The sequence below is a fragment of the Mustelus asterias genome, chromosome 6 (genome assembly GCF_964213995.1).
Source record: "Mustelus asterias chromosome 6, sMusAst1.hap1.1, whole genome shotgun sequence".
Lineage (NCBI taxonomy): Eukaryota > Metazoa > Chordata > Chondrichthyes > Carcharhiniformes > Triakidae > Mustelus > Mustelus asterias.
In genome coordinates, this window is record NC_135806.1 from 138,856,409 (window position 1) to 138,872,145 (window position 15,737).

The 15,737-nt window shown below is 43.7% G+C and overlaps 1 protein-coding gene across 2 annotated transcripts in view; it reads left to right on the forward strand.

The window, feature by feature from the left end:
- The window catches only part of LOC144495176 (HAUS augmin-like complex subunit 3), a 156,449-nt gene that overhangs the window by 71,743 nt on the left and 68,969 nt on the right, over window positions 1-15,737 (forward strand). For both annotated transcript variants that reach the window (XM_078215193.1, XM_078215195.1), the window contains one exon: window positions 6,733-6,908. In XM_078215193.1, coding sequence (XP_078071319.1) covers window positions 6,733-6,908 — 176 coding nt within the window. The remainder of the gene's footprint in view (window positions 1-6,732; window positions 6,909-15,737) is intronic.

The window sequence follows — 15,737 nt, forward strand, 5'->3', positions numbered from 1 at the left end:
GTTATGTTTATTAGGAAGTAAAACATTCTGTTGGTTTTTGACATGGCTAAAGAACTGTATTTGAAAATGACCTTATTTATCTTAAGATGGAGTTTACCACTTACTTTGTGTTACACCAGCTCCAAGGGCACTTGATTCCAACAAACCGGGAGTTGCTATCGTCTCGCAATGCAGTGGTTATGCTTTGGATTAGCATTCAGAGATCTGGTGTAAAATTATTAACAGTGAACTCAACTGTTAAGACCTTTTTTGTAGTCCTCCTTACACAGGATTATCATGGGGCTGAATTTTACGCATTCCCCACCAAGTGTGTTTTTGGTGGGGGCAGGTAGGGGACACATAAAGCCCACCACCTTCCCATCCACCCCCACACTGATTCCTAAAACACGGTTCACAACAAAATCAGCAGTCAGCCTGCCACTCTTAAACAAATAATTAACATTCAGTTGAGCTTATTACAAAGCCAATTAACTGGAGTAATAAACTGCCTGTACTGTTAAAAGGTTGGCATGAGCAGACAGGTGGGAATGTGCAGGCAGTATCTTTTTAAGGAAACTGCTTAAAAGGTGCAAAGGAAGGAGGATACGTCCTTCAGGGGGTGTCCTGTGAACATTGAGGCAAACCTCGCCTATTGCCTCACCCCTCCTTTCTCCACCCTGCTTGACATCCAAAACTCACCCCCCCTCCCCAACCCCCTCTCTGGGCATCTCAATTCCAGCTGTCCAACACCTCTCATCGGGATCCATGTCCTCTTTATCCGTTGGATTCCTTGCAGACCCAGCAGCGCCTGCCACTCCCAGTTCTGCTGGGAGTTCTCTGATTGGCCGGCAGCTCTTTTGCCCACTGAGCAGCAGAAGACCCACTCTACTTGTTTAACCCACTGGCTGCTCACTATAGCTGCAGGCAGGCTACCGGCCAACTTGTGCAATGAGGGGGCGAGCAATATGTCTCCCCGGCCCATATGAAATTCAAACCTGTGTATTCAAATTCCACCATGACAGAAAGGGAGTTTAAATTCAATGAATTAATGACACAAATCCGGAATTAAAAAGTTAGCATCAGTTATAGTAATCACGATGCCAACAGATTTTAATAAAAACCCACCTGGTTTACCATTTAGGGAAGGAAATCTGCCATCCTTACCTGGTCTGGCCTACATATGACTCAAGATCCACAGAAACGAGGTTGGCTTTTAACTGTCCTCTGAAATGGTCTCGCAATCCACTTGGTTGTATACGAGAAGGTGGCTCAACACCACCTTCTCGACCCAATTAGGAATGGCCTTGGCGTGTTGCCCATTTCCTGTGAGCGGATAAATTTCAGTGACTTTATGCAAAAGGGAGCCTGGTGATGCCCTGGAATTTGAGTTTGAATTGAGGACTATTAGAATGAAAATAAAAGTTTCCTTGGTTTTCTGACTGAGTCCCTCATGAAATTAGTTTGAGAAAGCTCAGCCTGGTTCCCAGTATACACTGGCCAACAGCACAAAATCGACATTAATTACTCATCTTACCAGAGTGTGTTCAAAGGGGAACTGTCTATTAATATCAGGGAGAAAAGACTAGCAAGGTATGGTAAATTTAAGAAGGGTAGTAGGAGGCTTGTGTGGAGCATAACTGGAATGGGGAGCTGTGGAAATCAGGAAGATCAAACTAATGAGGGAGATATTTTTAATTGTTCATGGGATGCGAGGGTTGCCGGCAGGGTCAGCATTTATTACCCATCCCTAATTGCCTTGGAAAAGGTAGTGGTGAGCCGCCTTCTGAAAGCGCTGCAGTCCATCTGGTGTAGGTACACCCACAGTGCTGTTAGGGAGGAAGTTCTTTAATTTTAATTCCAAGTCAGAATGGTGTGTGGCTTGGAGGGGAACTTGTAGGTGGTGGTGTTCCCATGTGGCTGCTGTCCTTGTCCTTCTGGGTGGTAGAGGTTATGGGTTTGGAAAATGCTGTCGAAGGAGCCTTGGTGAGTTGCTGCAGTGCATCTTGTACATAGTACACACTGCTGCCACTGGGCATTGGTGCTGGAGGAAGTGGATGCAGTGCCAATCAAATAGGTTGCTTTATTTTGGATGGTGTCGAACTTCTTGAGTGTTGTTGGAGCTGCATTCATCCAAACCAGTGACGATTATTCCATCATACTCTTGACTTGTGCTGTGTAGATTCTGGGTACATGTGAGAAGGAGAATAGGGGGAGGTGGCAATGGTGGGTGGATGTATTATGGAGAGATGGAATTGATGGGAGAGATTTTGAATATCAGATTGTCTTGCAGTGCTGGTGGAGGCCTGCTCCATTCAGAGAGCTAGGCCTCAATGATATATGGCAGGCATGTGGCATATGTGAGCAGGAACTGAACCCCTGAACAGGAGGCCACCTGCCCTAAACTGCTGTGATATCAGGCAGCCTCTCCTGTCTCCAGATCTGGAGAATATACCAATCAGTAAAAATATTTTACTGATTGGTATATACTGCTTGACTTTCCAAGTTAAAACATTGCAGTTTTGTGAGAGGAAAGGGAAATGGGCTTGAACCTAAGAACATAAAAAGTAAGAGCGCCCCTTACCCCCTAATAATCCTCGTAGATCAATAGATTTATATCCAGACTGTTTGGGCGGGATTCTTCGAACTCAGCCATACCTGCTCCACTGCCAGCAAGAATGGAGAATTTGGTGCTCAGCCAAGATTTCATTGATTGCAGCGGAACAGGAAGATCCCAGCTGCAGATGAAGAGTCATAGTCATAGAGGCTTGCAGCATGGAAACAGGCCTTTCAACCCAACTTGTCCATGCCGCTCTGTTTTTAACCACCATGCTAGTTCCAATTGCCCCCGTTTGGCCCATATCCCTCTATACCCATCTTACCCATGTAACTGTTTAAATGCTTTTTTAAAAGACAAAATGGTACCTGCCTCAACTACTACCTCTGGCAGCTCGTTCCATACACTCACCACCCTCTGTGTGAAAAATGTTTCCCTCTGGACCCTTTTGTATCTCTCCCCTCTCACCTTAAACCTATGCCCTCTAGTTTTAGACTCCCCTATCTTTGGGAAAAGATGTTGAACATAGAACAGAACAGGCCCTTCGGCCCACGATGTTGTGCCGAGCTTTATCTGAAACCAAGATCAAGCTATCCCACTCCCTATCATCCTGGTGTGCTCCATGTGCCTATCCAATAACCGCTTAAATGTTCCTAAAGTGTCTGACTCCACTATCACTGCAGGCAGTCCATTCCACACCCCAACCACTCTCTGCGTAAAGAACCTACCTCGGACATCCTTCCTATATCTCCCACCATGAACCCTATAGTTATGCCCCCTTGTAATAGCTCCATCCACCCGAGGAAAGAGTCTTTGAACGTTCACTCTATCTATCCCCTTCATCATTTTATAAACCTCTATTAAGTCTCCCCTCAGCCTCCTCCGCTCCAGAGAGAACAGCCCTAGCTCCCTCAACCTTTCCTCATAAGACCTATCCTCCAAACCAGGCAGCATCCTGGTAAATCTTGTGTGCCTTGTTTGTGTAAGCTTGTGACCTTGTGTGTTGGCTGGGTGGGCTGCAGATGTGCATCACGCAGGGTGGTAGAACGGAGACAGTCGCGGCCTTGGAGATTGCCACGATTACACGGACTACGCAAAGAAAGAAACCGCTGATGCAGCAAGGATCCCACAATGGATAACGAACAGTGACAGACATCCTGGAGAATTGGGGATGTAATTAGGGGCGGGAACCGGGATGTATAACTGTTTGATCTTAACTCATATTCGGAGAGAGGCCTGAGACGATGTTAGGAATCGGACCTCTCCCACAATTGTGAAAATAAACACTGCATTTTGACTTACGACTAGTCTTGGAGGTATTTTTACCTACAACAATTGTAAATAGCTGGGGCCCAAGGACCGAACCCTGTGACACCCCATTAGTTACTTCTTGCCATCCAGAAAAAAAAACATTTATCCTGACTCCCTGTCTTCTGTCCATCTGCCAGTCACCTATCCAAGCTAATAAATTACTCCTAATCCCATGTGATCTAACCTTGTGAATTAACCTTTTGTGCGGCACCTTATCGAACGCCTTCCGGAAGTCCAGATATACTACATCTACAGGATCCCCGTTATCCACTTTGCTTGTTACATCCTCAAAGAACTCTAGCAAATTAGTCAGACATGATTTGCCCTCCTTAAACCTTGCTGACTGATGGATAGCGTTTTGTCTTTCCAAATGCCCTGATATTACCTCCTTGATAGTTGATTCTAACACTTTCCCAACAAATGTTAAACTAACTGTAATTTCCCACATTTTGCCCCCTCCCTTTTTGAATAAGGGTGTTACATTAGCATTTTTTCAATCCATTGGAACCTTTCATGTGTCCAGGGAATTTTGGAATATTATAACCAATGGATCCACTATCTCCGCCGCCACTTCGTTTAATACCCTAGGATGTAGGCCATCAGGCCCAGGGGACTTACCTGCTTTCAATCCCAATAGTTTTCTGAGTACCTTTTCCCTATCGATGTTATTGTTCTAAGTTCTACCCTTTCTATTACCTCCGACTTGCCCGTTCCTATAGGAATGGATTTAGCATCTCTGCCATTTCAGTGTTCCCCACTATTAACTCTCCGGTTTCATTTTCCAGGGGACCAACATTCACCCAAGCGACTCTCTTCCCTTTTCTATACCTACAGAAGCTTTTGCTATCCTTCTTTATAATTTGTGCTAGTTTTCTTTCCTAATTTACCTGAGCTCTTTTTATTCCTTTTTTAGTATCCCTTTTCTATGTTTGAAAGTTTCCCAATTTTCCAGCCTGCCACTGACCTTTGCAATATGCCATACCTTACCTTAGTTTTTGTCATAAGTGCCACGAGATTGTTATTCAAATACCAATAATGTAATTTCATCATTTTAAAGATTTTTACAAAATTATTGTTAACTGAATGATACTTTCCCACAAGTGCAATGTTAACAAATGTTTTTAAAAATGAAACAAGCCATTTAATTCCATCAAAATAAGTTCAATCAATCATGATTAGGAGCTGCACATGTCCTTAATGAGCCTGGTCTAACCACTGACCTTTACAGTAACAACATTACCTCTTTTGATTTATATCCTGTCCATCTCCTAATGTAACCCAGCAATTTTGATACTGCCATCTTTCTTCTTGTGAGGTGATGGTTTCAAATGTGTGTTCTCTGACAGAGATCCTCAAACTTCACCTGATTTTGTGCATCTTAAAAAATTCACTTATTTCCTCTTTCATGGTTTTGAGGTCATTGGGGTATACCCCACCAGTCCATGTGCCCTGTTTTGTATCTGGGTGAAATCTGGCTTTGAAAGACTGGTAATGAGCACACTAACAAATTAGGAGCAAATTCTTCTGTATGTCATTTTGAACATCACAGTTGCAATAAAATGGGGTTAAGATATTTGTTAAAATAATGGACAGAGGAGCTTCAGGGAAGCCTACACGTAACGTTGTAGTGTATAGTTAACTTTTAATTAATTATGATCTGGAATGCACTGTTTGAAAGGGTGGTGAAAGCAGACATTGTCACAAATTTCAGAAGGCATATATAGTTGAAAGTGGAAAATCTGCATGCTACAGAGAAGGAGCAGGAAAATTGGCATCATTGGATAGATCCTTCAAAGAACCTGACACAGGCATGATGGGCTGAACAACCTCCTTCAACTCTGTAAAGTTCTGTGATATAACTGTGTTTATTAATTTGTTACCACCATCGCTCATGCAATTTCAACCCAGTAGATTACAGATACACAAGAGTGCATGGCGGCATGGTAGCACAGTGGTTAGCACTGCTGCTTCACAGCTCCAGGGACCTGGGTTCAATTCCCGGCTTGGGTCACTGTCTGTGTGGAGTTTGCACATTCTCCTCGTGTCTGCGTGAGTTTCCTCCGGGTGCTCCGGTTTCCTCCCACAGTCCAAAGATGTGCGGGTTAGGTTGATTGGCCATGCTAAAAATTGCCCCTTAGTGTCCTGAGACGCTTAGGTTAGTGGGATTAGTGGGTAAATATGTAGGGATATGGGGGTAAGGCCTGGGTGGGATTGTGGTCGGTGCAGACTCGATGGGCCAAGTGGCCTCTTTCTGCACTGTAGGGATTCTATGATATTCTATGATGTCTGGGGGACGTGGGTGAGAACCTAAAATGTGAAATTGCAGCTCCAGCTCAGATTTGTCACTATCCTCAGCCACACAGATTTGCAGGGCTATAGGGAACAGGATGAGCTAAATTCTCTTGCAGAGAGCAGACATGGATAAGACAGGCCAAATGGCCTCCTGCTCTATTGTAAGTATTCTGTGTTCTGCTGGAGTTTTGATTTTAACCCAGCTCGCCAGTTTCAAACCCTCGGGTCTGTGACAATGCTGATATCCTGCCTGCTAGCTCTTGTGTTGTTCCCACTGGTTCAGTGCACAGAAAAGTAATGAGGCCTGAGCTTTGAAACAACTGAGAAATCTTTGGGGTGGAGGCTTTCCACCTGCTCCGCACCCTGCCATTCCCAGACATATACCAGGTTAAAATCGACACTGCACTTAATTTAATGTGCTTATAAAAATATTAAAATGTTTGCAGGGTCTGTGATAACAGTATACTCTGAACAATGTTAAATATGTGTTAAAGGTTATTCCTGCAAATTTAGAATTTTTCACAATACCTTTGTATCTCAATTCATGAAGGACTTGAGACAAAAAAGTTGCAATTAGGCAGTGTTGTGTTTTTCAGGGATGGTGTGAATTGTGTTCAATTCCAGCCTTGTGATATGACGAGGAAGAACATTAACATGCTTCACAGTGGGAGAGAGACAGAGAGAAGTTACATAGATAGCTTTGACAGCTTGCATCAACTACATGACTGTGCAGCTCAGAGCCTACAAGTGGTCACGCGTCAGGTGCCAGCAGGTGTGTACCCAATCTTGATCTTGTTTATTCTTTTCTTGTATTCTTTCAGCAGGAGAGGAAATTGTACAGCTGGGTAAATGCCAAGTCCTTAATTGTTAGCTGTGTCTACTAATAAATGGATTCTGTAAACTTTTTATATGGATTTATTCAGCAGTGGGGTTAGAAAATTAGCTGGATATTTCTGTTCCTGCAGGCACCATAAAATTATTAAGTGTTTACAGTGCAGAAGCAGGCAATTTGGCCCAACAGGCCCATGTGGATTTTTATTTTCTCCCACCCTCATTTTATTTGCTTTTCAACAGTGTGAGCAGTTATATGTGGAGGTTTAGTAATGCCTTGTGCGCACATGCTCTCTCTTCGATAGTAATGAGTTTCTAATCGGATGCAGACTTTTTGGGTAAGGCACAGAACCAACGCCACTTGCCTCACCGCGCTGATGAATACCTAGAAACAGTGGAATTAAAAGCAGTCCATTGGGGATTAATTTCTAGAGTATGAACCTCCAAGCAGCAAGGTGGGTGGGCGAAATGGTCTTTCATAGTCTTTCACAATGTACTTGAAGATAAATGATGTGAAGTTCCAGTTCACCCATACAGTTTGGATTCTTCTTATACATTTCCCAGCATTTCTCCAAACTATCTAGGCAAACATAGCAGCCATCTTGTGCCAAAATTCGGGTTTAGTTTGCCGCAATATTGGCTTTGTAGCTTCAACATATTTAAAAACAATAAGAATGTTGAGAATACTTGTACTGGTACTGAATCTGCTCACTAGTAATTGGCTGATTTAATGCACAGCATATGTTAGATGCATATTGGAAAATCTGACTTACTGGTGACACAATACAAATGTGTTTGAAACAAATCTGCTGCTTCCAATTGCTGCTGAGTGGGTGTAAACTTTTCTTGGAAATGCTGAGATGATAGTTGCTGTGTTGACATTATCAGATAGAACGTACGATCTTTAATTTTAGATTGCAGCAGGAGCATTGTGTTGAAGAGTTTGAAATGACAATGGAAATTTTTAGTGTAGGTGTTGCATTCCAGTGATTTATAGAATTCTGACAAAGTGCTGCTATGGAGTGCTCGGCCGAAGGCGGAATCCATCACTGCAACTGTGATTAAAAGTGGCTACAAGCAGGCTCTGATGATAATTTTTGGCCATTTATGAGTTTTTAACATGCATAATGAGCTATCTGGTTTGACAGCGTTCATGGCCAAAAGACTTTTTAGGTGTAGTATATAAGTAATATTACGGGTGCACCAGACTGAATTGATATGCAGACACCGCTCGTAGGCATAGCTGTTCTATTTGCAAAGGACTCAAGTAATTCCGTATTACATTTAAGCTTGCACTCATCTTGCTCATGTATTTATGGAACTTCATTTGAGCATGAATATGAATTAACAAGTCTAACATTGCATTGCCGCCAGTTAAACAGCATGGTTCAGTACCGGCAAAGCTAGGTCACAGACACAAGGGCTGTTTCTTAATATTTCACAAATAAATCTTCAGTATTGTTGCTCAGATAAGTTGGTTTATAACAAGAGCAGTATATCAGGTATTATCGCAAGAAGAGGGCATTTAGCATAGAGCCCCTGTCTGAAAGTGTAGCACAGTGGAGTAGTAATTCAGAGCTCCAGACTACTGATCCAGAGACACAAACTCAAATCTTCATCATGATATGAAAGCTGGACAATTTAAACTTAAATAATTAGTAAAATAAATGTGGGATAAAAAGCCAGTACAGTAATGGTGACCACGAAGCTGTCATAAAAACGCCCTGGTTCTCTAATGTCCTTTGGGGAAAGGAATTTGCTGTCTTTATCCATTCTGGCTTATGAATGTGACTCCAGAGCCACAGCAATGTGGTTGATTCTTAACTGTTCTTTGAAAATGGTCTCGCAAGCCACTCAGTTGTATCTAAAACTAACACTCTGTCTAACTGCTCTGTGGGTATACCATCACCAGGTGGTCTGCAGTGGTCCAAAAACACAGCTCACCACTACCTTCTCATGAGCAATTAAGGATGGATAATGTCTTCCTTGCCAACGACATTCATGTCTTGTGAGTGAATAAGTAAAAAAGCTATCCACCCAATTCTAGCCCCTTGCCTTTTTCTCATATCCTTTTCTTTTTTGATATTAATCCTTCTTTTTTTATAAACATGTATCATAGGCCCTTCTTTTACCACTGTTTCTAATATAATTCTTGTGAGTTTCTGCCACAGGTCTTCAGTCTAATTGTCAACCCGCAGATTTTTGGGCACACGGGGCAGGATGTCTCAGGAGGTAGTGGAATCCAGAATGCGGAATCTTTGTCCTTTCTTTCCCTTCTCTGCTGCTGCTCTGCCTCATCATAAGGTGTTTGCAAGATGCAGTCTGGTGGACAGGTTTTTGTCACTTTGGTAACAAGCTCCAAATCATCTCTTTAAGGCCATAAAAGTCTTTTTTGTTACAGACACCTTTAAGTCAGTAGAAAGTTGATTCTAGTGGATGAAGGAAGATTGCCAGTCACCAGGAATGTATAGATGTCCAGTTCTAGGTCAATATTCAAACACCTCCACCAAAATCAATTCACCTGTAATTGACCTCAGTGTGAAATTATTAACTTTCATTACCCTTTTGTCACTTTAAAATGTCACATCTGAAGGGTAACAGGTGCTCTTTAGATAAATGCATCAAACTAAAATTTTAGAACTGTCATAAATTGCTGTGATTTTGTTGCAACAATTGCTATTAACTATTGTGGGGCCAGTATGCAGAGATATAGGGCAGAATTTTAAGAGATTGATGCTAAGTGTCCAACTAGCGTGATAATGGGAGAGTTCCTGATCCGTTATTTGGGCGAGTTTTCACAGCCAATCGTATGCACTTAGTCACTGAAAAAATGATCTAGACCGTTTCGAGTTGCTGCAGGAAATGGGCTGGGCTTAATTAGCCAGTCAGCCTGTAGAGAGAGCAACTGCGCATGTGCAGACTTCTGATTCTACACATGCTCAATAGCAATTGCAGGAGTCTGACAGACAGAGAGCGAGAGGTGTCAGCTCCTGCTACTGTAGACAGCCTCAACCAGCTCCCCCCACCGTCCCCTGCAATCGCAGGGGTCCGTGGCCAATTGCGAGCCCCACAATGCATGGGGATGCCCAGGTGCCAGAGGGCAGTGCCAAGGTCCAAGACTGGCACTGCCAGGCTGGCACTGCCCAAGGGGCACATCCCCCCTTGCCCTCGGCCTCCCCAGGGGGCCTCAATGGCCTCCGTTTCCACCGGCGAGGCCAACAGGACTGTTCCCCGTTTGTGGGGAGCAGGTGTTTTCCTCGCCGGAGAGAACCTCTCCCAGCGAGGCCATAAAGGCAAGTGAGCCCAGACGATTGAGTACCAGGCTCACTAAACACATGGAAATTCAAATTTAAATATATTTAAATAAATTATTCAGCCTGTTGCCCATTTCCTGCGAGAGGCTGTCCTCGCCGGAAATCCGGCTCTCATAAAATCGTGAGAGCTGAGAAATTGGGCGTGATCGTTCCATCGATGGGCAGAGAGAGCCTATAAAATTCCGCCTACCCTGTCTTTGCAGCATGCCCAAATAAAATATGAGTTTCCTTTAAAAAATTTTAAAGCATACTAATTACACAGCCCTTCAATAAGGAGTCTCTGCTTAGATGAATGGTAACCAGTTAGAGACAGACCAACTGTGTATGCAAACCAAGAGGGGCTTTTCTGAGGGATTGACATGACATTACCAGTTTTCCAAGTTATCCTTCTTCTTCTAAACCCATCAACATATCCTTCTATTCCTTTTTTCCTCTTCTGCTCATCTAGCTTCCCCTTAAATACATCTATGCTCTTCTCCTCAATTATCCCTTGTGGTAGATGCACATTCTGACCTTCTCTTAGTGACAATGTTGCTCATGAATTCCTATTGCATTTATTAGTGACTATCTTATAGTTATAACCCCTAGTTCTGGTTTCACCTTTAAGCAGAAATATCTTCTCTACGCCTACCCTGTTAAGCTGTTTCATAATCTTAAAATTCTCTTTCAGTCCACATCTCCAATTTCACGAGGTTAATTTTACAGTTGAGGGGATGGTGGTACTGGTTGCACATTGTCCACTCCACTCGGTCGAAAATTGGCTTGTGCCCGCCGACTTCAAAGTCAATGATACACTGGGGGTGGCCTGAACAAGCTGAGAGTGGGATCTCCGCCCCTCAGGGACAGGAAGTCCTGTCCTGGATAAGTACAAGCCAATCTGGTAGGCCAGTAGCTGAGTAGTCCCAAGAGCACCAGAACAAAGTAGTGCCTGCTACTGGCACTACAAGCAGTCCCCAAGAAGAAGATCTATGGATATGAGATTTACAGCTATGTCTGGGGTTTTAGTTTGGAAAATTAGGGACACTGGGCTCAGGTTTCAGAGGTCAATGGGGAGATGTCCATTTGGAACATAAATCAGCATGGAACTGTTGGACTGAATGGCTGTTTGTGTTGTAAATACTTTACATACATTATAACTTTAATACTTTGTAATGCTTTGAATGATATATTTGCATTTTGCTTGGATTTGTAAAGAAAACTATGAGTGACAATTCTATAAGCTATTGAAAATTGTAAAGGGTTGAACAACTCTTCGTGAGGAAACAATTGTACAGGTAATGGTTTGGAATACTCAGATAATATCTGAACATGTTAATCAACCTATTGTCTGTGTCATTCTCTCAAAGGATGCACAGCCAGTAAACAACAGAGAGCATCTCCCACCTATGGGAGAGATACCCATTCCATGCCCAATTCCTAATTTAAGAGAAGCGTACGATCTTGGTGCAGTGCTTTCGCCCCTTCTAGGTTCCTTCTCGCCTTTCAGCCCAAGTTGCAAAAGTAGCTGGCTGGACTTCTAATTCTGCCTTCCCCAGCCGCACGTGTTATTGTAACAGGCAAAATGAGGCCCTAGTCTAGCATAAATTGGCCAGCTAAGCCGAGGGTGGGAAGGCAGTGGTTGGTTAGCCCCGCTTTTTATTTGACATGCCCTCTAGCTTGCGAATATGCCGGTGGAGAGACCATAGAAGTTTCATCTAGAAATGTGAGCTTAGTGCTTTGTTTGCTTTTCTTTATGGCCTTATTAACCTACCTGACTACTTCGAGTGATTTGCATTCCAAAGGATCAAATACGTTGTTAACTGTTCCCTAGAGAGGTCTGTGTGTTTTAGCTCTGATCAATGTACATTTTTGTCTTGCTGCTGCTTTGAGATTGAACCAGTATTTTGTTCTCTTTGCTGTGTTGAAGAAGCCTGACAGTGTTGCCTATTGAGCATTATAAGAGAAATAAAAATGTGAGTTGTGAATAAGATGTGATTAACTGAGCATACCTGTCAGCAGTAATATTAATAAAATTGGAGGCATTGTCACAAAAATGCAGCTGTATTAGAAGATCATGAGATTAGTTTGGCTGAAAAAGGTTTTTTGGCCTGTTTGAGTTCATCCTTCCAGAATATTAATGTTATGTTTTCTTATCATAGTTTCTGGCTGCTCCTCAACAGTGTCCTGACATGAACTATTATTTCTGGCAATCCACTTCAAACAGTGCGGAATGCCCCTGATACCCATCCGGAACTTGAGAACTTCGGATCCACGAACTTTGTCCTTACGTCAAGCTGCCTTGACATGCCTGAACTTGTTGTTTTGTGTGTAATTTCTCTGTCCACTTTAGGGGAGATGAGACTTTGGGGTCTCGGGTACAAATCCCCTCATGACAGCTGGTGGAGTTTGCATTCAAAGAATAAGTTAATTAATTGAAAGCTAGTATCAATAATGTGACCATGAAGCTATCACTGATTGTTGTAAAAATCCCATCTGATTCACTAACATCCTTTAGGGAAGGAAATCTGCCATCCTTATCTGGTCTGGCCTACAGTTAAAGTTGCCAACTCTGGTTATGTTCTGGGAGATATTTTTCCTGAGAATGGAGCCATTAGACAGAGAGACTGCCTCATGTAGTTTGTTTGAGATTTGCTGAAGGATCTCTCAGTGAAATTGAGATTATTTTAAAGTAAGAATTATGAAAAAAAATGTAAAGAATTTTGCAGATCATCGTGGGTGTAGGATTTTGCCTTGTTTAGTTTAATTGCCAAGTGATTCAGTGCCACCCACTGAGCTGGTGCCAGTGTGTGGCACCTGCCTCCCTCTCCTTGGTGGTGATGGGGCAGTGGCTCCCAGTCATAGAAGGGGAGCAGGACTCATTCAGGAAGGGATGAGCTGGTGCCACGAACACCCAGTGTCATGGAACCTGTTTTCTCCACGCTACTCAACAACCTGTTGTTGGTGCTGCTGGAACTGGGAAGAAGTGCTTCTGGTTCCCTCCTGGCATCCCTACACCCTGTATTGTGCAGGGAATGAGCCGCCTGCACGTTCTCCATCCCTGGAACATGGCCCATGGCTGCTTCCTGCAGAAGTGCTGATTCACCTGCCCACTCACACTGCGCTCACCCCAGGAGCAGCTGATGAGCCTCCTACCGAGCAAACATGCAGCCAGAAACTCGATGGTTGCCATTCTGTTACTCGCAGTTGCTTCTGCAGTTACTCCTGTTGCAGCTCATTCACCGTGCCCGCCGAGAGATTCTGGGATGGGGATGGTTTACAGTTTGTACCGGAACATTTACTGGGCACAAGGCAGCAAAGAGGAGCTCCCTCTGACTGACAAACTGGGTGATAAAAAAATGTTAATGAACATAGCATGCCTGTGTGACCCACATCAGTATGTCTTATGTCATTGTTATCACTGGGATGGGAGGAGTGTGCAATTTCTCTAGCCCCAGTACTCCACAGAAAGCGACTAGCCCGGATGGGGTACCCAGACTAGCACTCAGATCCTGCGCGGATCAGCTGGCGGGGTATTCACAGACATCTTGAACCACTCGTACCAAAAACCTGAGGTCCCTATCTTCTTCAAGAAGATGACCATCACCCCAGTAAAAAGAAAAACCAAGCAGCGTGCCTTAATGACTATCGGCTGGTGGCTCTGACATCCATCATTATGACGTGCTTCAAAAGGCTAGTCATGGCACGAATCAATTCCAGCCTCCCGGACTACCTGGATCCACTACAGTTTGCCACAAACTGTAGTGTGGTCCACAGGAGACGCCATCTCACTGGCCCTGCACTCAACCCTGGAATACCTAGATAACAAGGACACCTATGTCAGACTCCTATTTATTGACTACAGCTCAGCCTTCAACATCGTTATTCCCACGAAACTCATCTCCAAACTCCATGGCCTGGGCCTCGGCACTTCCTTCTGCAACTGAATCCTGAACTTCCTAACTCACAGACCACAATCAATAAGGATAGACAACAACACCTCCACGATCATCCTCAACACCGGTGCCCCACAAGGCTGTGTTCTCAGCCCCCTACTATACTCCTTTTACACCTATGACTGTGTGGCCCAATTCCCCTCCAATTTGATTTTCAAGTTTGCTGACGACACTGCCGTAGTGGGTCGGATCTCAAACAATGATGACACAGTACAGGAATGAGGTAGAGAACCTGGTAAACTGGTGCGGCAACAATGTCAACAAAACGAGGGAGATTGTCATTGACTTCAGGAAGCGTAAAGGAGAACATGCCCCTGTCTACATTAACGGGGATGAAGTAGGAAGGGTCAAGAGGTTCAAGTTTTTAGGTGTCCAGATCACCAACAACCTGTCCTGGTACCCCCATGCCGACACTATAGTTAAGAAAGCCCACCAACCCCTCTACGTTCTCAGAAGACGAAGGAAATTTGGCATGTCAGCTATGGCTCTCACCGTTTTTTACAGATGCATCATAGAAAGCATTCTTCCTGGTTGTATCACAGCCTGGTATGGCTCCTGCTCTGCCCAAGACCGCAAGGAACTACAAAAGGTCATGAATGTAGCCCAATCCATCACGCAATCCAGCCTCCCATCCATTGACTCTGTCTACACTTCCCGCTGCCTCGGCAAAGCAGCCAGCATTACGAAGGACCTCCTGCACCCCAGACATTCTCTCTTCCATCTTCTTCCATCAGCAAAAAGATACAAAAATCTGAGGTCATGTATCAACCGACTCAAGAACAGCTTCTTCTTTGCTGCCGTCAGACTTTTGAATGGACTTACCTTGCATTAAGTTGATCTTTCTCTACACCCGAGCTATGACTGTAACACTACATTCTGCACTCTCTCGTTTCCTTCTCTATGAACGGTATGCTTTGTATAGCGTGCAAGAAACAATATTTTTCACTGTATGTTAATACATGTGACAATAATAAATCAAATCAAATCAAATTACACTATACGTGTAAATGTTTAATTTACTCACCGAAATGGCCAGTTGTTGACCTTCGCTGCTGCTTACCCAGAATAATAGAAACTTTAATCAGGCTTCTTTCAATAAACTCAGAGTGATTGATTTATTATGAAACAAAAATTATTTTCTAAAGCCACACCCACACACACAGAGTTGGCGTAACGGAAAAAAACAACCTGTGGAATTTTCCAGCAAAGTGACAAAGTATCATTTCCAGTAAGAAAACCGATGTGATTCCCACTGGCAGCGCCATCTGGAACTCGATCTAGAGTCTTTTAGAAAACATTTTATCCTTGCGTGAAAAACGTCATGCCTGAGGCACAAAGCGTCTGATTCGCCTATCGAGGGGGTCACCTGAGCACTTCAGTCAAGTGTTTAAATGGTCCCACAACATCCAGGTCCATGCAAGCTAGGAGGATGACTGCAAGACGACTAGGTTTTCGGAGCGTGCCCTAAGTCGAATACTGGATGCAGTGGAGGAGAGGCGCGCCACAATTTACCTAAGGATTGGT